The 26,372-nt window shown below is 44.4% G+C and overlaps 1 protein-coding gene across 1 annotated transcript; it reads left to right on the top strand.

Annotated features, from left to right (window-relative positions):
• Positions 1-18,786: 18,786 nt before the first annotated feature.
• On the top strand, positions 18,787-21,976 carry vps45 (vacuolar protein sorting 45 homolog). The gene is given in 17 exon segments (XM_028440887.1): positions 18,787-19,041; positions 19,150-19,284; positions 19,379-19,439; positions 19,575-19,654; positions 19,764-19,826; positions 19,896-20,033; positions 20,105-20,215; positions 20,297-20,431; positions 20,497-20,610; positions 20,685-20,852; positions 20,976-21,134; positions 21,200-21,307; positions 21,386-21,507; positions 21,586-21,599; positions 21,602-21,632; positions 21,634-21,714; positions 21,783-21,976. Coding segments are annotated over 17 exon segments (1,695 nt in total). The 5' UTR covers positions 18,787-18,948; the 3' UTR covers positions 21,865-21,976.
• Positions 21,977-26,372: the final 4,396 nt, after the last annotated feature.

Raw genomic sequence — 26,372 nt, 5'->3', positions numbered from 1 at the left:
ACTGACAGGAAGTGAGGCTATGTTTCCAACATTTGCCCCGCCCTCCTCTGGAGCTGCAGTGAATATTGTCACGGTAACCGCCTCCTCCTCTTCATTATCATCATCATCACCTTTTTCCTGGAGGAATCGATCCAGTTCTTCACTGCTAGTGTTACCTGACACACACACACACACACACACACACACACACACACACACACACACACACACACACACACACACACACACACACACACACACACACACACACACACACACACACACACACACACACACACACAACAAAGTAAACAAACTGTAAGCAGGAAGTCAGACCTTCAGAGTAAAATACTCACTGTAAAAGCCGTAGGTGATGTTGTAGTCATCGTCCAAGGCTATGATGTCATTGTCAGACTGAGAAGGCCAGGCTGCCAACAGGAAGAGGCGGGGCTCAGACAGGAAGTACCACAGCAGGTCAACTTAACACACACACACTTATACACATTCCCTCAAAGTTGGGACTCTGCAATGGCCAATCAGCATCCAGCAGTTACACACACACGATGGGAATTGAGGGGGCGGGCTTTTAATTGTTACCAAACAGGAATTGTTCATCACCAACAGCTGGCCAATCACAGCTCAGACAATGAAAAGCAGCTGAAACACACACACATATATATACACACACACACACAGACAGAACATCAAATGTAAATAAAGGAAATAATGATGACAGTGACAGGAAGTTAGGAAAATAAAAGCCTGAAGGAGATACCTAATACAAACCAGCTGCCCCACACACACACACACACACACACACAGCTGAGTGGTTATTTTTAACATCCTGTTACTGTGATTACTACAGGAACTCATTCATAAAAACAATCACCTGACCAACTGTGGGCAGCACTTCCTGTTCACCAACCAGTACCCCAAACTGTTCATTTCCAAAATAAAAGTCCTTAGTCTGTCACATACTTACTGCTCAGTTCACACACACACACACAGTTAGGAGGAGCTGCTGTTATGGTTCAACTGGTGTCTGTGAAATTATGTGACCTGAGTCTAATCTACAACAGGAAGTAGCTAAACTCTAAACTACGACCAAATTATTTTTCACACCTTCACAACTGAGCTCAGTGATGTGTGTGTGTGTGTGAGGCTCACCAGTGTTCAGCAGCACAGACACACACAGCAGGATCCTTATGAAGATCATCACAGCTGAACAAAGAAGAGACGACTGAAGGTCTGGAGGATGGAGCTGAGACATCTGTGTGTGTGTGTGTGTGTGTGGGGGGGGAGAACGGGGCTCCTGCCAAAATGAGTGTGTGTGGGAAACTCACATGTGTAGTGCAGCGTTTGGAGGCTCAGTGTTTCCAGACGTCCATGAGGACGTAGAGACTTTCAGTGTAAAACGTAAGAGGAAGAAGACTCGTGTTCACTAGGGGGCGCTGTGTGTCAGTGGGGTTTAGCTACTGACATGTCTGTGCCTTTGTTAGTGTGTGTGTGTGTTTGAGGTCAGAGGTCACAGATGTTCCCATGGCTGATGATCAGATGTGGGAATCGTTCTGTTCTCATGTTTCTATATTTAACCACATCAGGAACCTGAAGTTCCTCCTAAAGTCAGAGGTCCTCCTCCCACGAGTACCTGGGAGGAGGACCTCTGAGGGTTCCCACATGGTTCTCCTCACTGTGGAACAGACCCACGTCACACCTTACCAGTGTGATAAAGACCGCCAAAATAAGACTCACCTCACCCTGAAGAAAAATACTTTTATTTTAAAAAACAGAAAATCCACACCCAGTTTGAGGTCATGTGACCAACAAAGCCTGCCTGTCATTTGACCTTTGAGCAGCGTTTCACACTGAGCCCTGCTCAGTCCTGGATCTGGTTCCACTCCTGGTCCTGATTCCACACCACCATCTGGTTCCACTCCTGGTCTTGATTCCATTCCACCATCTGGTTCCACTCCGGGTCCTGGTTCCAGTCCGGCTTTTGGTTACATTGTTGTTTCTGCTCAGTCTGGGTTTTAGATCCTCGTGTCTCTGCAGTCTGACTACAGGCTGATCCACCTCCATCTGATCCAGTCCTGCTTTAGCTCCTGATTCTGGTTTTAGTTCTGGTTCCGTTACCGGTCTTGGTTTTAGTTGTGGTTCAAGTTCCATAACTGGTCTTTGTTTTAGTTCCGGTCTTAGTTCTGGTTCAGTTCCTTGTTCCAGTTTTAGCGTTGGTTTCAGTTCTGCTTCAGGTCTTGGCTCACTTCCTGGTCTTGGTTGCAGGGCGTGGCTCAGCTGGTTGATCATCTCATGTGTTTGGTGTCGATCCTTCAGCTGCTGCAGCTCACACACGGCATCAAAGGACCTGAGACACAGAAACAGGAGCGTCACCTTGACAACGGAGACTCGTTACCGCGGTTACCGAGGTTTGGAGAGGACTCACCTTCTCAGGAAGTGTGGCTGAGTGCTGAGCGTGGACGAAACCTCGCTGAGCCAACAACACAACGTCAGAACCAACTGCTCCAGACCCAGTCCATCCAGTCCTCCCTCTGAGACCAGCTGAGACCAGCGGGACTGAGACACAGGAGAGACGGACAGGTGAGGACACACAGGTGAGGAGGCGGGCCAGGGGACATGTGAGACGTACCTGCAGGAAGTCCTGGAGGACGGGAGTGAGGCAGACGTCCAGCGGTTGGACAAGGCTGCAGCAGGACGGTGGCACGTAGTGGACGCTGGTAGACATGGACGTCAGGGAGCGTCTCACACCAGGGTCTCTGTGCCCTCGGTAGGAGTCCATCAGGAGGAGGGACGGACCACGGCTCATTGAGGACAGGAGGGGACGCCACACCTGTAGTGACAGAGGACAGGTGAAGACAGAGGGAGGGGACATGTGGGAAGGGCCAGGTGAGGATCATTGTGACCTTAAAGATCCAGGAGGTCATCTTCTCGTGGTGGGTGAAGCCCTGTGGTCTAGCGTGCAGTATCACGTTATCAGGGAATCCTTGGGGCAGTGAGGGGGGGGTCCCAGTGAAGAACACTAAGGGGGTCAGGAAGATTCCGTCAGAGAGCGCTGACAGAAGCACGTCCACCAGGGGGGGCTCCTGCTCAGAGTTGGAGAACTGCAGACTCAGCACGTCCTGACGCTGGAACCCCTCCACATCCAGGAAGAGGGGGAACTCATCCAGGAAGCATACGGAATGCTGCGGCACAGAGAAGGTTCTGATCTACACACATACACACACAGACACATACACACACGTCATTTATTTTATATAATTAAAAAAAATACATTATTTTTTTAAATAACATTAAATCATACATGTATCTATCATACAAATTTGTACATGAATTAATTTAACAGTAACATAACCAACTTATCATCTGTATTGTTTCACCCCATGAATTAAATTGAGAGGGTCCAGCTCTGATAGTGGGGTCTCCTAACCCTCTTCCCCTGGTCAGGGGTCTGTAACCTTTACTCTACAAGGAACCATTGAACCTCATCTCACCTGGATTAAAGTCCTCCTGGAGCCATAAAGACCTTCTCTATGAAGACAATGGTATAGGGAGCCATTGTATAAGAGTCAAAGGGCCACATTAGGCCCCAGAACCACAGGTTGCAGACCCCTGCTCTGAGAGAACCACAGCTGAACATCTGTCCTGGTATCATAGTCCATCAGTTCTGGTCCCTCCATGATAATTCTGATGAGCTCCTCCTCTTTGGTGTGGAATCGTGTATGTGCTGCATGTGTACGCTCTCCGCACGACCTCCCCCAGGTCCAATAAGCGCGCCCCACATGCGCTCCGTCACTATGCTTGGTGAGCTCAGTGCGCTCTACCCCACCCACTTGTCGCACCCCCCCATGTGCTGGATGCCTGTCCCTAGTGTTGGTGACGCAGCAGCGTGTGTTTGGGGACATGGCGGCGTGTGATAGGAGAGGTTTGCATGTTCTCTCACTAACCTGAGCCTGCAGACTGTGGGCGTAGCACTGGCTCCTCTCCTGAACCGCCCGTGGCAGTTTGGTCCCTGTGATCCTGTGCAGACCCACTTCCTGTCTGAGCAGGAAGTCCACGGTCCAGGCGTAGCATGCTCTGAGCTCAGGCTGAGTCCACTTCCCGTGGTGATCCTGACCCACCCCGTAGTGGACACGCCTCAGCGCCGTCCTGGCCGTCTGCAACAGAATGTCCTCGCACACGCTAAGCTGCTGCTCTCTGCGGGTCAGCACCCACTCAGCCAGAGGCTCCGCCCCCCAGCCCCACCCACCCTCCAACCGGTCGTGCCTCGCTTGCTCAAGCAGTGATTGGACGACCCGTGGGGGTGTGTGTGAGCGTAGTGCTGCCTGATCAACACCGTGACACAGAGCCTGGAGGACCAGGGTGAGCTGGGCCAGGGTCTGAAAACAGAACATCATCATCATCATCATCATCATCATCAACAACACCTCCATCAGCATCATCATCACCTCAGCAGGCTGGGGGCGGGGCATCAGGAAAGTTATGGTCATAGCAGGGAGGGATGGCGGGGCGTGGCTTAAGGATCTGATGGACAGGTGAGCGGATGGAAGTTTGGAACTTAGTAAGACTGGAACGAAGGCTCCGCCTAGTCCTGATGACATCACACTGAGAAACAACATCACAACAAAAGTCAGCTGATCCATGATGTCACTTCAGTGTGTGTGTGTGTGTGTGTGTGTGTTCACCTGTTGTTAACAGCTTCTAAAGCAGCTGTGTTTACATCAGTGGAGCTGATTTCATCCTCACACACAGAGCCTGAAACACAACAACAATAACAACAACAACTATGTGTTACCTGGTTTAAAGCTGTCTGTGACCACGCACCCTTTTCCCATTCCATCAAACTCCATCAGCTTGGAGCTCTCCAGCTCAGCCAATCAGCTGACAGTGTTTAGATTAAAAGCACGTCTTCATAAGACCCATGAGATCGATCACAGATTCAATGATGAGACGAGAGGCTGCATGTGCTGCAGCTTTAAATCTGATTAAACAGCCAATGGCGTGCCAATGACATCATCAATTACTGAGCAGTGAGAATAAAGTTGAAGTTTCTGTGGTTTGAATATTTTAAAAGTAGTAAATAGTTAAAGATGGTGTTATTTAGTCAATTTATCACAGAAAACAACTGATCATGTGTTTGATACATTTTTAACACCTGTCAATAAAAGACAATGCTGTAACTCACAATTAAATATGTAATATATGAGACGAGTGAGTGTTTGATTAATAGTTTACTGAACTCAGCACTAAACATTAAATTAAAATGAACGGAGGGAAAAGCTCAGTTGTGTGCACCGCTGGATGTCACATCCAACGCTGCTCCTGGTGCAGGTGAGCAGCGCCGATGCTGTTCATGGAGTTAGTCATTGGGAGACTTAGTGCTGTCATGTGACTGTCCCTGAAGCCCCTCCCTCTCTGTATATGCACAGCTTTCTCATTATTAATCTCTAATCAATAAACAGAGGTGATGGATACACACATATCCTGATATAGACAAACACTACTGATGAGTTAAACACATGGAGACTGATAGCTCATTAAAAATACAGAACACAATAAACATGTAATAATGATTATATCATCATTTGTATGAATTTAAAATCATATTAAAACAATTATCATCATATTCTGTTTAATTTCCTTTTAAAATACTGTATTAAAGAGGTATTTATAGTGTGACAAGTTGTTTGACTCATTTTTCCCTTTGTAGATCTTTGAGTGTTTTAAAGCAGTGATTCTCAACTGGTGGGACGGGACCCAAAAGTGGGTTCATGGACGTCTACCGGGTGGGTCGCAGACAGCTGGTCAAAATTAAATAAATGCTTAATGTCTCTCATGTTGTATTTTATTTTGAAAGAAACTTTTGATAGGCATGCTGTGAAATGCATGTTACACAGGAAAATATGTAGATTTATGTTGGAAAAAATATTACATGTGTGTTTTCAACAGCTATTTTTGAAAAACTAAATTTTGTTGGTTGAATTCTAAAAAAAAAAGTGGTTCGCGATTTAATGTCCTTGGCAAAATGTGGGTCCCAAGGTGGGACCAGTTGAGAACCCCTGTTTTAAAGCATCACTAAATGATCTTTGAGGAAACATATAAATTATATAAAGACAAAAATACTTCATACTACAAACCAACAAATGCAGCCTAAGATCAACTTATGTTTATTTTACCAAAAACAAGATTAGTAGTTAAACAAAGATGTCTGTATCTGTTCTAGGGTTAATTTATGGAATTCTGTTGATAAAGAAATAAAAATGAGTGACACATTATTTAATTTCAAAACGAAAATGTCACAATCTATTTTAGAGTTATGTGAAGTAAATTTATGTTTTTTTGGCATTAGTTAAATGTTGTATATAAAAGAAGGTACATGTGTAAATATGTATTATATATTTTGCATTATCTGAAAAAAGGCAACTCAAATATAACTGTTATTTTGTATGTTTTGTTTTTGACTTTATTTACAGTATGTTGGACATATAAGCTCAGTCTAGTTATATATATTTTAAATTGTGATTTATTATGTTAGACTTAAACATCACTAAATGACTTCTTTAATAATGACGACGTGGTTTCATGAGTGACTCAGCAGATTGAACCTGGTCAGGAGCAGGTTTGACCCACTGACTGTGTTACTATGGTAACCAAGGTGTTTTCTCAGTGATTAAACTACTGTTCCAGTTAGAACCAGGCTTAACAAAGTCAGGACTCTCAGGTTTAACCCGGACTTAACCCTGAGCTGCGTGTGTGTGTGTGTGTGTGTGCATTACCTCCAGGTAATGCACAGGTGTGTTCCGGCCATGCTGAGAGGTGATTGGCCATCAGGTCTCCTTTACAGGTAAACAGGGAACAAGACTGACATTGGAGAGTGTGAGTCAGCCTGACACACACACACACACACACACACACACACACACACACAGTTTTTAACAACAACAACAATAATGATGAGAACGTGAAAATTGGTGAAAAGTGATGATGTTGTAATGGTGTGTACTGGTGGTGTTACTGTGTTGTGTTGTCATTGTGTTGTGTTACTGTGTGTACTGCTGGTGTTGTGTTACCTTGGCTCTGGTCTGAAGATGGTTGTGTACCTGGAGCTCCTCTTCTGTTTGTGTGAGTGATCGCTGTAATACACACACAAACGCACACTGTCAGGTGCACAGTGTGGTGTGTGCGTGTATGTGAGAGCCACTCCTACCTGATCATGTGACTAGCGTAGGCGGTGTAGCAGCAGGTTGTGTAGCTACACAGCCAGCAGTGAACCACAGACAGGAAGTGATGGTTGAAGTCTGTCACCCAATTGGCTACACTCCACACAGCGAACAGGCTGAAGGGCGGGGCTAACACAACTCAAGTGCTTCAGAGGCTCCACCGCCTCATCTGTGGAGGCTCTGATTGGACGGAGGAACGGGGATGGTCTGCATCCTGGAATCAGAGGTCAGAGGTCAGTGACCTGAGCAGGTCCACAAGGACAGATGGAGATCAGACTAACTTAGAGCTGTCTGTAGTTACAGAATAGGTCCTCACTGTCACCTACACACACACACACACACACACACACACCACACACGCACAGCTGAGTTCCGACTAAGGCTGCAATGGTAGTGGACTATAAAAGCAGGCGTACCTTGGTCCCAGGCTTCAGTCCACTCAGCTGAGCAGGGTTGATGTGAGTTCTGTGATGAATGACTTCATGTTTGATTCGATCTCCGACAAACAGGAAGTGGAGACGACACCTGTGACAGGTGAGGTTAAAGCTCCTCTACACACACAGAGAGAGAGAGAGAGACAGAGACAGAGAGAGACAGAGAGAGAGAGAGAGAGAGAGGACAGAGAGAGAGAGAGAGAGAGAGGGGGGGGGGCAGGTTGTGGTCCACACACTCTTCAGTACCAGTGAGTGGTGGTGCAGACCTGGTGGAGGGCGTGGTGCTGCTGGTAGCAGGTGTTGCTGGTCAGAACCCTCAGACAGTAGTGACACAGCAGGTTCCTGGTGTTAGCGTGGAGCTGCTCAAAGTGGGTCCACACATCACTGTATGAGGACGTCCTGAAGTCACACACCTGTAAACACAGAGCAGGGCATGCTGAGCAAGGCAGAGGTGAGCCTGCAGACACACAGCAGGGCACAATGTTCATACCTGGCAGGTGTAGGGCATCTCTCCTGGTCTGTGATTGGTCCTCATGTGGCTCAGCAGGTTGGGTTCAGAACCAAAGCACAGCTCACAGATCCTACAGGTCACTGAGACACACACAGTGTGTTAGTGACACGCACTCATATAGTGGGAGGAGCTTAAGTAGAGTTGTCAATTATGTCTAAATGAGTATGTGTTTGGTTTAATTCTATGAGACATGAATATGATAAATTAATAAATAAAGTTTGTACCAATGTGGCGGTTTAGATAGAATCTGATAAAAGACAAATTTGTACAAATAAAACTATTTATTTAGTATTTAACATTTCTTAGTGCAGGGTGATTATCGTGTGTGTGTGTGTGTGTGTGTGTGTGTGTGTCAGAGCAGATGGATTATGTTATGGCAATTATTATATTCATCATCATATCGTCAAATGTGTGTTCATGTGTACAATTTGTCATGTTTTAATACACAGTGACTGCATTACTCTTTGAACAGCTGAGTCATGTTAGATTAAGAGTACAGTCTCTGCTGAAGCCTCATACATAAACTCACATTTCACATGCAGATATACACGCACACACACTATCAAGGACAGATATCAGTGGTGCTAGCCTTCCTCATAACATACCGTCTTCATCATCCTCCAACAACTACAACTGTTGGGCATCTGACCCCCTCCTCCTCCTTATTTCAGGGTTGGGACTTTTTCTCATATCTGTATAAAGCTTAAGCTGTGAAACTTTTAGTTAGTCCTGTATATCCTGAGCCGGGGACAAAACCTTTTGGACCATCCTGCTCAGTACCTGGCTGCCTTTCCTTCCCACAGGATGGGATTCTCCTTTTTTTGTACTTTTTCATTTAGTTTTATAATAAATCTTTTTTTTTTATAAAATCATCATGCTCTGACTGGACTCCATCATTCAACACAGAGCACAATTCATGTCACCAAATGAGGTTAACCGCAAATTTGCCGTGACAATTATAAGCTGTATGCTGGTTTGAATGACTGGCAAAATAAACGTTATTGTCCACATTGACAGGTGGAAGAATAAGTCAGCGCTGAACCGCTTCGCTCCAATCGATCTACATTTTTGCCGTTCGTACATAGGTTTTCACGTTTGTGCACAAATGTGAGTGAAATAAAGCCGTGTCACGTAAAGCAAACAACTGTTCGTTGTAAATGAGATGATAAAACAATGCAATGGGAGTATCTACAGAATATCAGTGGTCCATGTCTGCACACACGTCTGGTGCATGCTCACGTAGCTACTCAAGCGCTTCAGCGATTGGCTCTGGGCGAACACGTGACTCTAATAGCTGTGCTTCGCTCATGTTAGACAATTTTATGAAATTATTCATTAACTGTAGCATTACAGAACAAACTAATGCGATGTCGCACAGCTTTGAACTAAGCTGCAGCTATGTAGCAAATACAAGCTCTGTCTGTCCCTGAACACGACAGCCAGACAGACAGACACACAGACAGACAGACACACACAGACAGACAGACAGACATTCCTTGCTTTTATAGAGAGATTATTAGGTAACCCTAAACAACATGATGTCCTTTCCCTAACTCCTTTAGGAAGTCTCCTAACACCTTTCCTTAACCCTGTGGATCAGGTCACAGGTGGATAATAAAGGAGATAGGAGGAATATTAGGACACACACACACACACACACACACCTGTGGAGTCACTGCGTGTGTGCACCTCATGCACGTGACTCTGGAGCTTGGCTGCAGTCAGGAAGTGACGGAAGCAGTGAGGACAGACTGAGTCTGAGCTACTGACATGAGTCAGCATGTGCTGCATCAACCTGAGAGAGACAGACACACACACCTGATGTCATATGAATGGACACAGGTTTGAACGTGCGTTTCACCTTATGTTGTTGCTCAGAGTCTTGCTACAGATGCTGCATCTGATTAGTCCAATGTTGGTCCTGCTCTGAAGCCTGGGTTGGATGGTCTTTTGTCCGAGGGCGGAGCCATAGTAGAAATCCTCCAATAAGATCACCATTTTACCCTCAGCCGGCTCCGCCTCCAGAGCCTTAAGAGAGGGATAAGAGTGGTCGGGAGGCAGAAGGTGGGACCGCACGTCATCAGGTGATAGGCTGACAGACTGCAAGACAAACAGGTGAGTTACAGACCGGTGAGTCACAGACAGGCGAGTCACAGACAGGCGAGTCACAGACAGGCGAGTCACAGACGGTGTTTTGGTTGCTGCTCTGGTTCTTGTCCTTCTTTCTTCGTGTCAGTGGTTTCTGTTTCCTCTTCCTCTTCAGTGCTATCAGACTCTGAGTGATGATTGGACTGCACATCTGTAGTGGGTAGAGCCACAGGTAAGGAAGAGGCGGAGCCACGTGTCAGACGCGTGTGTGTGTGTTACTCACACACAGGAAGCCTCTGAGCTCAGTGATCAGTCTGTACTGAGAGCAGCAGGTGACACAGGCAGGTGGGGGGGCGGGGCTACACTCACCTGAGGAGTCATTAGATATAATAATAATATAATAACTGTCATGAGCTGGTCTATGTTAAGTATGCTATGCCATGTTGGCACGCTGCTAGTGTTGAGCAGGTAACCCTTACACACCTTTATAAGGGAGCCTCAGAGCGTCCGTCACCTTCCTGAATTCACCTGCAGGGGGCGGAGCCTCAACACTCACCAGGTGATCCCTGAGAACCTTCTGAGCCGCTTCACCTGAAACCACACCTGAACACATGGGGTCAGTAGGTACTGACAGTCTGTGTTCTGTCTGTTACTAAACAGTCACGGTGCGACCTCTGGCCTCGTGTTCTCTGGGGGAGGGGCTACCTGAGATGACGGGGGCGGAGCTGTCAGCAGGTGAATGTGGGGTTACAGGTGTTTGGTCAGGGATCCTGATGGAGGTGAAACCACTGGATGAGCTGAGCCTCAGCTCAGTGCTGCCCCCTGTAGGAACCACACACAGCTGAGATCAGACAGAGCAACAACAATCAAATAAAAACACACACATGGACCAAAAATATCAAGCAATTTAAAAGAAAATATAAAGAATATAATTATATATATATGTTGTATGACAATTTTGAAAGTGTATGATGTGATTTTAAATGTGTATTATAATCAAAATCATATAAAGATGAAGCAAAATTAAATAATGAACAGCAGCAATGATTAGAAACAGGAGGCTGAAGATTAGATTATTTGTTTAGGGGTGGGACTAATAAGTTTATACTTCCACCACTCCCATTCCAACACAAAGTATGTGTATGCAGTAATGCTGAACAATTAACCTTAATCACACTGATATTAAAGTTTTCACTACTGTGATAACGTAACCTCAGATGCTGGAGGTTTTTTCTTCCGTCTCCATCTTTTGAGTGATTTATATGTTCACCAATCAGAATCGCTGAGAACCACCTTCCTGGGCTGCTGGCCAATCAGAGATGGTTAAAGGACTAAGGGTTCAACGATTAGTCAACATTGATAACAGAATTAGTCACCGACAAATGTATTTGTCGACAATTGTCGGTTATGTCATCACCGTCTTCTTCAAGCTGAACATTGTTTTTTCATGAGGAGTGGCTCATCTCACCGTCTATATATATATATATCTGTGCACAGAGCTGTACGCACGGTACAGACGTGATTAGAGGGAGATATATCATCAAAAACATTCACACTGGTATACAGCTCATGGCTGTCGATGCCACTCACACACGTAGCTCTGCTCGTCACAGTCTACCTGAAGCTGTGACGAGCAGCGACACATCACGCACCGCTACTTAGTTCAGACCAGACAACCAACCAACAAAGTAAACCAGTTTAAGTTCCTCCGTCAGATCCACCCAAAGCTCCACAAACACGGTGACAGAAATGAACCTGCAGCAACACAAGACTGGGCTAAGAGCTAATGCTAACCACTTAATGAAAGGAAGAGACATTTATTAATGGTAAGCTTTAACACCTTTATGGAAAAATATAATCTAACATGTCCCACGTCGCGTGAAATCAATTTTAGCATAAAACTATTGTCACTATTCATCCGTCCCGACTTGTGAAACGCAATATTTTTAATTATATTTCACGTGTTCACAGACAAAGCTGGTCCCATTAGACAGCAATATAAATACTGTGATTATAATTAATAATTCAATTATCAAGTCTGATCTAGTTTAATTATAGTAAATCAGTGAGATATTTACCAACCATATCTTTGTGTCACTCATTATCAGATATTAAATGAACCAGATTCAGTAGCAGTGGTTTATATTAAACAGTAAAAACACTATTGTGGTTATTTTTGCTTTTCATGATTTATTTTTTTTTTTAAGAAAACAATTTCATTAGAAATGAGGAAATAAATACATTATATACAATAACTTAAATAGAATGACCCATATACACAAACATGTTTCATAAAATATCAGCCCATGAGCTCTATGAGTCAGCAGTTTTTAATGTGTAAATGTTATTACTGAAGCACATTCTAGTGATGATTTATTCAATATAATTTATGTTTGTAAGGAACCTGTTTACACTTTAAGTTGGGAGTTGTTTAATTTATTTATTTATTGCTTTTATTTGTCATAATTTGACCCAAGTCAAATTTAAAAGATTGTAGCATTATTGAGCAAATAATTGTATGATTTGTCATCCGATCAGTCAATTAATCGTTTCAATAATGGATGACTAGTGGACTATTAAAATAGTGGTTAGTTGCAGCTCTATACAGGACACACGCTTGTATGCGCAGCAGTGAGTCTTTAAATGCGCTAACAACTACACTAGGGTCTATAAAATCCACGTTAACGGAATGACGACATCAACGAAAATCAATGAAAACAGAATCTATCGTTGAACACACAAATGGATAGAATCAGGTTGAAACGCCATCACTGTGAGGAAAAGAACGTTTTCTATGGGGAAATGTTTCGGGGACCCTTATTATGTGCACTGCCCGCCCCCTCCTGCTCTGGCTGTTTCTAACACAGTCTAAAACGCACTAAACACCGTCTAACCTGGCAAAAAACTACACTAATCATCACTGTCTCCTAAATCAGAGCCACCAGTGCCTGTTTAACTTTAATGTGTCTGTAAAACTCTGTCTGTTTCTCATGTAGCGCTGCTGTGCTCCGTGAAAACATGAGTCAGCATTAATCATCTTCACCTGCTCAGAGCGTTTAAACATCTCATCAGAGCTACAGAAGATGTGGATAAAGTTGTTCTGTTGTTGTGGACGAGATCATCAATACCAGGGATTGTAGAGTCTGAAACATCATAGATTATTGATCACTTCTGATACTGTAAATATTCTGACCCCTAGTGGTGAAATAACTGATGCTTCCTTATGTCCATTTGTTTTTGTTTAATCATTATGGTCTGGAATGATGTCATCAGGATCATTTAACCCTCTGGGGCCGACGGACGCGCCAGCACGTCCTGATCACATGATCGTATAAAAGAGCAATGAGCGGAAAAGTGCAGCGTTCTTGGATCACTGTTTCAACCCGTGTCAAAAGTGCGGATGTCAAACTACAAACCAGTTTTTAAATCATGTTGATAGGCCAAATAGAAGTGGGGTTATGAGGGAAAACGTGCGTGTGTTTTTTTGTGACATTTTCTTGAGCTGTCAGTGCTCCATGCAGGAAGACGCAGCAGAGCGTGTCTAAAACGAAAGCGAAAGTGTTGAGCAGCAAGAAAGAACCTCGCTGAAACCTCTCATTATAGCTGTTTCCTATTGGTTGAGAAGAAGAAGGCCATTGTCCAATCATAATGTCTACATATAGCGGGAATTTTGTTTTCAAGCGACAGGTAAACAGAGACGGAGAAAGAGAGGGTGAGTTGAGAGATTTGAGATAATAGTGATTATTACTGTGATTTGACTGTTTAGTTAGTGTGTAGTGAGTGATATTAGAGTGTAGTGTAATGTCTAATATATTTATTTGTTTTATATCAACACAATGAGGCACAAATCATTTGCCTTTCTCTGTATTTGTGATTCATACTTTTTTGTAAATAGTTGTACAAAATCACCTAATACATTGCTTCCATTTCACTGTAAATAGCTATATATAACTGTGTTTTTTGATTCATCTGTATATAAGTTTTTGAAATATATAGTTTAGATTTGCTATACAAGCAATAAAAATGATTCGTTAAAAATGTTTGTGACTTTTATAGTAAAAAAAAACTAACTTTTTCCCACTTGAATTTTAGTTTTCATAGTGGTTTTAGATCCACTGTGTTAATACAGTATGCCATATTAAAATACTTCAGTCATATTTGGGAGGTTCTCCTGAAAAAAATGATACCAAACATGCAATGTTTATAGATTTTCTTATATGAAATATAAAGGTAAAATCAAACACAATGAAAAAACAGCAGAAACGGCTTAGGCCCCAGAGGGTTAAATTAGGTTAATTTAAATTTAAGTTTAAGATCAAAACTAAATCAATAAATCTGATCAGATTCAGTAAACCATTGATTCTGAAATATGGTGAAATTAATGCTGCTCTCATAAATCTTTATATAACATGAATAATTAAAAAGGAGCAGTCAGAATAATCCATGTCACTACAACTTATATCTACATTTTCATTGTATCTTACTTCATTGTTGACATACATTTTTGTTTAATTATAGATATTATAATAGTTACAGTTAGTTAAAATAAATATTAGTATTTATTTTGTTTCCTCACAGGAGTTAAAAACTAATATTTTCTGAAAAAATTGATTGTTTGCAAAAATCAGAATTTTAATAAAATGAAACGCATATGCATTTAAATGTAAAAAATGTTTTTAAAAATCATAAATCAAATCACAATATCTCTCAGAAAAATTACAATTAGGTTTTTTGTCAACATCGTGCAGCTCTAGTATGCAGTAATATATGTACTTATTGTTTTGGGGGGGGTTTTCTAAAGGGAAACCATGTGCATCAAATTTGAGTTTTTTGTATTATTGCATTTGCAATTTGTTTGAAATAAAACCTTAAAAATCTAATCGTAAAGACGAAGCCAACCGACAAGTCAGCTAACCAATGAGCTGCCAAAACTAACACATGGGAGGAGTTGTTACGGTCGGACTGGTGATCATATTATCCTGTGTTCTTTGGGAGGGGCTACCTGAGATGACAGGGGCGGAGCTGGCAGCAGGTGAAGGCGGGGTTACAGGTGTTTGGTCAGGGATCCTGATGGAGGTGAAACCACTGGATGAGCTGAGCCTCAGCTCAGTGCTGCCCCCTGTAGGAACCACACACAGCTGAGATCAGACAGAGCAACAACAAACAATTAAAAACATACAAATGACCAAAAATATCAAGCAACTGATTGTATGTAAAACATATAGTGATTTCCTCTTAAAGGTCCAGTCTGCAACTCTTATAAAAGTGACTTTTTGTCATATTTGCTAACGCTTTCACTATGTAAGACAGAGTTACATCAAACTAATAGTTTGTGTGAAAAAACAGACTAATTGAGCCCCGCCCCCTGCAGCCTTTGGCAGAACTGCTCCCCAGGCGCCGCAAAAATGGCTGCCAACTGCTCCTCAGGGATGGGTTAAATGCAGAGGACAAATTCCATGTGTGTAATAACATTACATGGCCAATTAAAGGCGAAAGCCCCGATTTAATTGCCAGAATGCACCGCGATCGAGCAAAAAGAACCAATCAGAGCTAGGATTGTGTTTGATGGGCTGTCTGACAGCTGTTGCTCACAGGCCCCGCCCCTTTCCTAAGGCTGGAGCGCTATTTTTTTTAATTTTTTTTTTTTTTTCAGTGTATGGTCTGGAGGAGTAGAAGATGGAAGCACCCGCCTCGGCAGATTTAGATTTTCATTTACTTATTTTAAATACTTTTGTAAGAAACCCATGGCTTATGTTGTCTGTACTCATTAATGTACGCATTAAAATGTGAATAAAAGTCGTACCCCTCCCCCGCTTCCAGCTCGTCTAATCAGCTGCAGTCACAGCAAACAGCTGATAGATAACTGTGTGAAAATTGTTAACTCTGCTCATTGTAGCAGCTGCTGCCTTTTCAGTTGACTGCTTTAAAACAACCGCTTATTATTAGTGGATTAATAAATACACAGACACAATGTGATCCATAGTCTGGACTATAGCGCCAGCAGCAGCACGGGTAAGCGCGTGTGTGTGTCGGTGACAGAGATCTCCATCCGTACGTCAACATTCGTCACTTTGATAATCATTCTAATGTAGTGATGTAAAAATGTTGAAAATATCCAAATACGGCCATAGAAAAACAGAAGTAAACAACATCCACGAGTGTTTGTATGAGATTGAATGGCGCTGGTGGAAAAAACCCAGTATGAAAGGGAAAACCAGTTAAAAATCACTCAGTAAATTTGATGCAAATCCATTGAAAAATAGCCAAGATACGGCATTTAGAATGTGATGGAGAAGGATTTTCCGGTGACATTATAGGCCCCTCCCACTGATCACATCCTGTTTTTTCTTCATCAGCGACCTGCTCCCATCTTATAATACTCATCCAACACTAGTTTGAAGTCAACACGTCATATCGTTTTTCTGTTAGAGCCGTTAGCGTTGCATGCCACTAAAAGCAGCACCCTCTGAGAATGCAAGGCATGATGGGTAATTTTGACATGGAGCCCAGCTTAGGGATGGACAGTCATCATGTGTATCAAATATGAAGCAGTTTAAACTTTGCAGTTTAGAGTTATATCAAAATGCCATTAACCCAAGATGGCCGACTTCCTGTTTGGTTTTGGGCGGGGTCATAATGTAACTTTTTGCTCATCTTGGATTCAAGAATACATGCGGCAAATTTTGTATAAATAGGACAAACCTGCTGGTCGTGCGGTTCCATCAAAGTTTGTGCTCATTTTTGCATTGCGTTTGTAATGCGCGCACAACCAAACCGTTAGAGACATGTAAATTAATTCAAAGATTTTTAATCTTCAGTGGGTTCCAAGTGTTCTGGCCGAGTTTGAAGTGAATCGCATGGAGCCCCTCAGACTAGTTCGCGCAAATGCGTTTTCGCCATTTTATTTACCAAAGATGGCCGACTTCCTGTTTAGTTTTTGGGCGTGGTCATAGTGTAACTTTTTGCTCATCTTCGGGTCAAGAATACATGCGGCGAATTTCACATGAATTGGACAACCCTGCTGGTCGTGCGGTTCCATCGTATTTTTGGAGTCTATAATGCGCGCCGTGCGGCCATTTTTTTTTTTTTTTTTCTTTCATTTTTCTAAAGTATTTATTTTTTCAGCAGGCCTGAGGTGCAAGAACAAACACATGGGAGGAGGTGTTGCGGTCGGACTGGTGATCATGTTATCCTGTGACTCCTTCTAAGGACAGATGTAGTTTTGTGCATCTCTGACCTTCTGACTTCAGAGGAATCGTCCGTCCGTTGATCTTAAAGCTCAGAGTCAAACCTTTGGACTGAAAATAGAAAATTAACACCTGAAGCTCCGCCCGTCAGCCCTGTCCAATCAATGATCAGGATGATGAGTGACATCACAGGGACGTTACCGTCATGGAGCTGCAGCTCTGTAGTGAAGGTTGAGTGTTCAGTGCAGGATGAGGCTGGGGTACAGAGATTTCCTGGGGACTTTGAACACAAGCCTGAACTTCATCCTGCTCTGAAGCTTCTGCTGAGTCAGTGTCCATCGCGTCAGCTGATGGAGCAAACACTGGAACCACAGACAGACAGTTGGTTAAAAAGAAAAATCATTTCAAATATGTTTATTTTATCTAATCTTACCTAAACTAATCTTAATTATATATTTTATTCTTTCTTTGATCTTATGTAGTTTTCTCCTTTTCACAAACTCACTCACTACATTCATTCCTCACTTTTAACTTATTTTGTTTGTGAAAATGCAGAAAAAGGTTACTATAAATGTTTTAAATGTTGACAAACTGCAGTCTGACCTAATGTTAATAATAGGAATAAACATTTAAAAACAATGTGTTTTTCATTTTAACACAACTTTATTGTCCCCATGTTTTTAAAAGACGACAAACGAGCTAACAGTTTGAAGCTAGCCGATTAGCTAACTCACACTTCTGAAACACAATCTAAAATACTCTTTTAAAGGTCGCTTCGTGTGTTCTTACCGTGTCCGCGGCTTCTTTCTGTGAAATAATTTGTTATTTTGTAAAAAAAATCCCCTTTGGCGGGTGAAGTTTAAGAAAACAACACAAAATTAGTGACTAGTAAACACAAGCTGCTGGGATGTTAGCAGTTAGCATGTAGCATTGGGACGTTCGAAGGAGAGGAGGCGTATCCCTCCGCCGGTACGGACTACTTTCAGGTGCCTGCGGAGCAACGCGTTATTTTGGCTTTAAAGCGCTGAAAAAAAAATCAACGTGTGAGCAAAATATACAACCAAACCAAAAAGTAATTAGAGTATTAAACAAAGTAAACACAAGGAAATGCATTACCCCGCTGGGACTATTTCTCTGCTGCTGCGTGAGGGTGACGCGGATGTAAATTATATCCGGTGTGTGATACGGCTCCGTCTGCTAACAGAGAGGTTTCGTATGAAAAAGCATGAAAAACATACAAATACTTAAACAAAGAAGTAAACAAACACACATGTGTTGGTAACTACAAACGAGAAAGAGAAATAAACAATAAATAAAAGCTGTGAACCATCACTGAACCGACAGGTGGCGGTGCAGCGCGACGATACGACGAAGAAGAAACTCACGCAGTGACGCGGTGACGTAATGCGGAAGTAAATTGTCGCAGAAGAAAAACACAAACAAGTAGAGGCCGAGACACACATTGTGTTTCTGAAATAAAGATAACAGTTAAACAAACAAACAAAGTGCGTGTGAAGATGAACGTGACTTTGGCGATAAAACAGTACATCTCTAAGATGATTGACAGCAGCGGAGCGGGAATGAAAATACTGCTGATGGACAAAGAAACGGTAAGAACAACAATAGCATCAATATTTAACCATTCATTAATGTGTCATTAAAAGCTAACATATTCATATACATGTATGATATATAACGTCTGTGTGTGTGTGTGTCAGACCAGTATAGTGAGTGTTGTGTACACTCAGTCTGAGATCCTGCAGAAAGAAGTTTATCTGTTTGAGAGAATCGACTCTCAGAGCAGAGAGAACATGAAGCACCTGAAAGCTCTGTGTTTCCTCCGCCCCACCAAGGTACACACACACACACATACACACACACACACACACACACACACACACAAAACACACACACACACACACAACTGAACACTGTGTGTGTTTACAGGATAATGTGGAGCATCTAATCCAGGAGCTCAGGAAACCAAAGTACAGTGTGTACTTCATATGTAAGAAACACACACATATACTGTAAATTAATACACAACCAGTAACCGTGAAGCCACTCTTTGTTTGTTGATCATTCGCCCTCTGTGTGTATTGTGTGTGTATTGTGTGTGTGTGTGTGTGTGTGTGTGTGTCAGACTTCAGTAACGTGCTCAGTAAGAGTGAGGTCAAAGCTCTGGCTGAGGCTGATGAACAGGAGGTTGTTGCTGAGGTTCAGGTGAGTTGAACACTGGTGGACACTCCCTGACAGCTGATTGGCTTTCTCTGGCTCTGTGATCAACTGATCACTTATTAATATTAATAATAATATGGATCTGTGTCTGCAGGAGTTCTACGGAGACTTCATCGCAGTCAGTCCTCACCTGTTCAGCCTCAACTTGCTGTCTGTGGTGAGACTACAGACTGTGTGTACCTGTGTGTCTGTACCTGTCTGTACCTGTCTGTACCTGTGTCTGTAGGGCCGTAGCTGGGAGCCGTCCGTCCTGTCCCGTGTGACTCAGGGTTTGACGTCCGTCCTCCTGGCGTTGAAGAAGTGTCCAATGATCCGTTACCAGCTCAGCTCTGATATGTCCAGGAGGCTCGCAGAGAGCGTCAAGGTTACCAAAGGCCCCGCCCACACCATCACCTCACAGTGATGTCATCACTCACAGTTGTTTGTTCTCTGCAGCAAATCATCACCAAGGAGTATGAGCTGTTTGACTTCAGGAAAACTGAAGTTCCTCCTTTGCTGCTGATCCTGGACCGTAGTGATGACGCCATCACACCTCTACTCAGTCAGGTGACCAAACACACCACTACACCGCTTCCTACACCATCTGTCACTGAGCGTGTGTGTGTGTGTGTGTGTGTGTGTCTGTAGTGGACGTACCAGGCCATGGTCCACGAGCTCCTTGGCCTCAACAACAACCGCATTGATCTGTCCAAAGTTCCTGGGATCAGCAAAGATCTGAAGGAGGTGGTCCTCTCAGCAGAACATGATGAGTTTTACGCCAATGTAAGGACACACACACAGACCGTCAGTACCTACACACTCCTCACGTCTGTCTCTGTCGGCTCTAGAACCTCTACCTGAACTTTGGAGAAATCGGCACAAACATCAAAAACCTGATGGAGGACTTCCAGAAGAAAAGACCTAAAGGACAGCAGAAGCTGGAGTCCATCAGTGACATGAAGGTCAGGGACGGACACAGGTCTTCTCAGGTCCTCTGAGGTCCTCTGACCTACTTGGTGTCTCCTGGTGTCCCCAGGCCTTTGTGGACAGCTACCCTCAGTTTAAGAAGATGTCTGGAACTGTCTCCAAACACGTGACGGTGGTGGGGGAGCTGTCACGGCTGGTGTCGGAGCGTCGGCTGATGGAGGTGTCTGAAGCGGAGCAAGAGCTGTCCTGTCAGAACGACCATGCCCACGCTCAGCAGGTCCTCACCTGTAATCTGATTACTGCTGAGCTCAGGGATTACTCTGGGATTCAGTTAACTTAGTTAGCTTTGTTAGCTTCAATAGCATGAACATTGATCATAATAATGCTGTGTGTGTATCAGATGGTGAGGCGTCTGCTGCAGAGCCCTCGTGTCTCAGACCTGGATGCGGTCCGTCTGGTGACCCTGTACGCCCTGAGGTACGAGCGCCACAGCAGCAGTGTACTTCCTGCTCTGATGGAGGAGCTGAGCCGTAGGGGCGTGTCAGAGCGCCACCGCCAGGTAACCAATGACATCACAGCTCATTAGGACCAGACCAATCACTAACGCCTGCCACGCCCCCTCAGATGGTCCAGGCCGTGGTGGCGTACGGAGGGAAGAGGGTCAGAGGAAGTGACCTCATCACGCCCACAGACGCCGTAGCCATCACCAAACAGTTCTTTAAAGGCCTGAAGGTACACAACACGGATAGAGTCCCAGGGTCAGATACCTACTGACACCTCTGTGTGTGTTTTGTGTGTGTGTGTGTGTAGGGTGTAGAGAACGTGTACACTCAGCACCAGCCATTACTCCAGGATACTCTGGATCAGCTGATCAAAGGGAAGCTGAAGGACAGTCAGTTTCCTTATCTGGGAGCAAGTAGCCTAAGGGACAGGTAACACACACACACACACACACACACACACACACAAAGCTGACCAATGAGGTCTCTCTGTGTGTCCATGTGACCCAGGCCTCAGGACATGGTGGGTTTATGATTGGTGGAGCCACATATGAAGAAGCTTACTGTTTATAACATGAACCGCACCACGCCAGGAGTCCGTATCGTACTGGGAGGCACTACAATCCACAACACCAGGAGGTACACACACACACACACACACCACACACACACACACACACAACATCAGTAAAGTCTTTCTCTGACAGTTTCCTGGAGGAAGTGATGTCAGCGATTGGACACAACAGCACTGTGGAGAGACAGCAGGGTCGCCATGCCAACCGTCACTGACCACTGTTCAACTCTGATGAACTTCCTCCTTCCCTGTGTGTGTGTGTGTGTGTGTGTGTATTGTGTTGCTGACTTGACTGTGAACAAACCAATAAACCAGATCTTACACACACACCGTGTTTGTCTTTAATGGGTCTCACACATACACACACACACAATACTGTTACACTGCAGTGGGCCGTGTTGTGTGTATTGTGTGGTTGTGACCTGAACAAAGCAGGTGAAGAGTTGATGGTGAACAAAATATTTACCAGGTCGATGGTGTTCAGGGTCCAAATGCCAATGCTGCACGTGTGTGTGTGTTATAAGAAGACACACAGACACACACACACAGACACACACATGGAGCTGATCCTGAGAGCTGCTGTTCTGCTGCTGCTGCGCTGTCCAGATGTGAGGCTGCAGAGGAAACATGTGGACTGACAGGACAAGTCAAAGAGGGACACCTGGACAAGGTACACACACACACACACAAACACACACACATTAACGTTCAAATACACGTGTGTGTGTGTGTGTTGCAGGTGCTGGGTGTGCGTTGGGTGTTGGTCAGAGCCTTCTCTGACTCTGACAAGGGTTTATATCTGGTGAGAAACGTTCAGAGCTCAGTGATGTTGATGGAGATGATGGAGGACAACGTGACGGTGGCGTGTTTGGAGAGGAACATAGTGTACGTGTCACATGACTGAATGGAGGCGTGGCCTGTGGTGGTGCTGATGTGTGTGATGTGTGCAGGGCGGAGAAGTGTTTGGTGTTTTACATCAACATGACTACACCTGAGGACAAGACGTCCAATCACACACTGGTGCTGATGAACACTGGTGAGGGTCACATGACGTATGACGTGTTGTTGACGTGTTTTTCCTGTGTTAATAATCTGTTGTTGGCGTGTTCCAGGTGTGGAGGCTAACGACACCAGCTGCATTCCCTATGAGGACGAGGGCAGAGTCGACATTTACTCATCATGTGACGACTGTATGACGCTGATCTATCACATGACCTGGGACAAACGTCCAGTGTAGAATGCTGCTGATCTACAGTAGGACACAAACACACAAGAAACCCACCACAACACAACAAACCATGACTGACAACACTCCCTCTGTGTGGTGTGTGGTGTGTGTGTGTGTGTGTGTGTGTGTGTGTGTGGTGTGTGTGTGTGTGTGTGTGTGTGTGTGTGTGTGTGTGTGTGTGTGTTGTGTGTGTGTGTGTGTGTGTGCAGGGCGGGAGGGGAAACACCCAGACTCAGAGGGACTGAAAGCGTCTGAGCAGCAAATCATGGAAACGGGCCAAATGTCTGAAGTTCAACACGGAGTATCATTTCACCTACAACGGGACAGCAGGTTAAGCAGGCCACGCCCTTTACACACTTCAGCATCCTGTCATGTTCACTACACCCTCTGTGTGTTTGTGTGTGTGTGTGTAGGTTTCTGTGAGAAGAATAAGGTCCATCGAGGTGATGAGTGTTTCCTATCCTAGGTGTTACCGTGAGGCCTTCACTGACTGTGGGAATCTCACCCTCTGATGTTCACGTACTAAATAAAAACAGTTAAACAGAAAACACACAGGTGTGATTATTTGGTGTTAAAGTGTCTAAAAATATGATGATGGTGTAGTAGACCTGTTCAGGTTCCACCATCCTTGCCCCTTGGTGCCCTGGGGGGGGGGGGGGTAACTTGGTCCAGAACCCCTCGGCATCTGAGCAGATGGAGTGTGGCTGCACAGTGTTGCAGATTACCTGGCACTGTGACCTGCAGGCCCCTGGACTAGAGTTTAGATCGGGCCCAAAAAATCCAGCCTGACCCATTAATTAAATTGTAGCCTAGCCCGAAAGCCAACCGACATAAATTATTATTTATTGAACGTAATGCAGCCAGTAGATTATTAGTGCATGCCTCGTGAAGCAAGGGTGGAGAGAGGGGGGGGCACACACACACCTCAGCCCAAAAGGTATTTAAAGACGTGACTCCAGTCGTTATCGCAGTTTTACAGACTTTAATGGAGGTCATAGTAACACAAAAATAACAATCAAACACACAAGAACCGTCTTACACGTCATACACTCACGCTACCGTGAATTTTGCCTCTTTCCCCGCTTTGGCCCTCTTTCCCCACCTCTCAGCCAATCAACACTCAGACACATGTAAACAAAGACACACATTGGCAGAGAAAGCTGAACGTAACCATGATGCCTTCATGGCCATGGGAAATCTCAGCATCAGTTAACCACTGAATACATACAGTGGAACATAACCAGAACATAGAACCCAGTCCGTTACAGTATGTAGACCAGACCAGGTGTCTATGTGTGGAGCACAGACCTGACTGAAGAACCAATCATATTTGTTCTCTGAGCTCCAGCAGCAAGTGAGGAATGAGTAAAATCAGTAAATAATCATCAGTGAATGTGAACAACTAAACACAACACTGTTAATATCCTGTCACCACTACTAACATATCACTTTAGAATGATACCACAACAATATAGAAGTAATAATACAATAATATTAATGTAAGAAAGACTTTTTTAAAAAAAGAAAAAGTTAAAAATGAGGTCCGAGCCCGGCCCAAACTCAGGTCGGGCTCGGACCAAAAATCTAAACTCTACCCTGGACTGCTGATAACGGTTGAGCAGTCGGGTGACCCGCATCCATCCTACCAATCGTCCCTGCCTAAGAGGGGCATGGGGAGCCTGGCGTAACTGGCAACTGCTGCCTCGCTTGGCCAACCTGCCCACTACGCTCCAAGGTCTACACTTCTGCTGGGCCAAAGGTCTTGGCCCGGCACAACTGGAAGAGAATGCAGATAGAGGAGACTGTGCCAGTCAGACCTGGCGTTGGGTCGTCTTATCGTCGGGAGTGAACCCTCGAGTCAGGCCAGCATCTGCAGAGCTCCGCAATGTAGGGGTCAGAGGGAGGCACCACAAAGCCAGAGGTGTTTGGGGGCCTGCTTAAAAAAAGCATTTGCCATTCTGGCAGGGACCCGGGGCTTCATCCACCCACGGCGTGCCAAGGCCGCGCACATTGCCGGCTGCACAGTGCCACGGTTGGACACTGAGCCTACATAAAAGTCCTACTAGAACCTTCCGAAAAAGCATGAGAAGCCTGTGGAGGCATCTCATCCTGCCTATCCCCACCAGTGTCACCAGAGTACAGGATGCTGCCGTGGACAGCACATTCTCCTCCTGAAGGTGGGATGGACCAGCCTGTGCAATGTGTTCTGTCTGTAGGTAAGCAAGACGGCCTTAATCTGTTCAAACTCGGTAAATGTTAAATGGACTTGATTTATATAGAGTTTTATCACCACTGAAACAGTCTGAAAGCTCTTTACATATCAGCTCATTCACCCAATCACTCTCACATTCACACACCAGTGGGAGGCACTAGTCGACCACTGGGAGCAACTTAGGGTTCAGTGTCTTGCCCAAGGACACTTTGACACATAGTCAGGTACTGGGATCGAACCCCCAACCTCTCGATCAGAAGAACGACCCTCTACCCACCTGAGCCACGGTCGCCCGTGCAAGCACCCACCTTGTTAGCCAGAGCATCAACTTTCCTTGCCTTCCGAGGAGGATCGGCGGACGCCGTGCCGGCACGCTTAGCAATGGCTCTACCTGAAAAGTTTGTGACAAAAAGCTGAAAAAACTGAAAAAAATCTATTAGTGACTTTGAAGCATTTTTTTTTTGCTTTAGTGACACCTCGTCATTGTTTCCTTCTGTAAAACTATTAAAACAACACTGAGACCAGGCTTTTGATGGAAACATTATTATTTTACTATCTATGACAGAGTTAAATGGATTTCTTACTATATTGTTGGAGTTCCTCCAAGTCTCTCCCCCGTCATTCTCCACACACACAACTTCCTCCTCCTCCCAGACATACCGAGTCTCACCGTTTGCCTCATTCTTTAATTGTTTTCTCTCACCATCACCACACTCTCAATAGTCTACTTAGTTCCACACATGCTCTGGTCTAGTGTGTGAGCTGCTGTGAGCTGGTGAGAACTTCAGTATTAACTCTTGTAGTGACATTTTATGTCTCATAAACTCATTTCCTCTCCCTCTGAGCTCTGCTCATCACAGGTGATCTCTCATCCAGCGCACCGCTGCTGCCACCTACAGGTCACCAGTTGGTCACTACATCATGGTACAAATTAGATATTCAGAATCAGAATCAGAATTCCTTTATTAATCCCAGAGGCAAATTGCTTAATTCACAGGAGAGTTTTGTCACACTGTCTCCTAGCAACCCCAGCCGAAAAACACAATTAACATCTTTGGCAGGCAATGAGTTATAAATTGTATGAATAATAATTATATTATTATTATTATATCGATAATATTTATATGAATTATATATCAATATATTAATAATAGTTCAATTAATAACCGCTGAGCTGCAGCGGCTTCAATGAAGCCAGCGAACGCACCGACCTGGAGTGATCAAACTGTGCTCCCGGTAAATCTAACTGGAGCAACATCCGACAAAACCGTTAGCGGGAGACA

This window comes from Gouania willdenowi, unplaced genomic scaffold (genome assembly GCF_900634775.1).
Source record: "Gouania willdenowi unplaced genomic scaffold, fGouWil2.1 scaffold_120_arrow_ctg1, whole genome shotgun sequence".
Taxonomy (NCBI): domain Eukaryota; kingdom Metazoa; phylum Chordata; class Actinopteri; order Blenniiformes; family Gobiesocidae; genus Gouania; species Gouania willdenowi.
The sequence above is the reverse complement of the archived record's forward strand: the minus strand, read 5'-3'. Positions and strand labels throughout refer to the sequence as shown.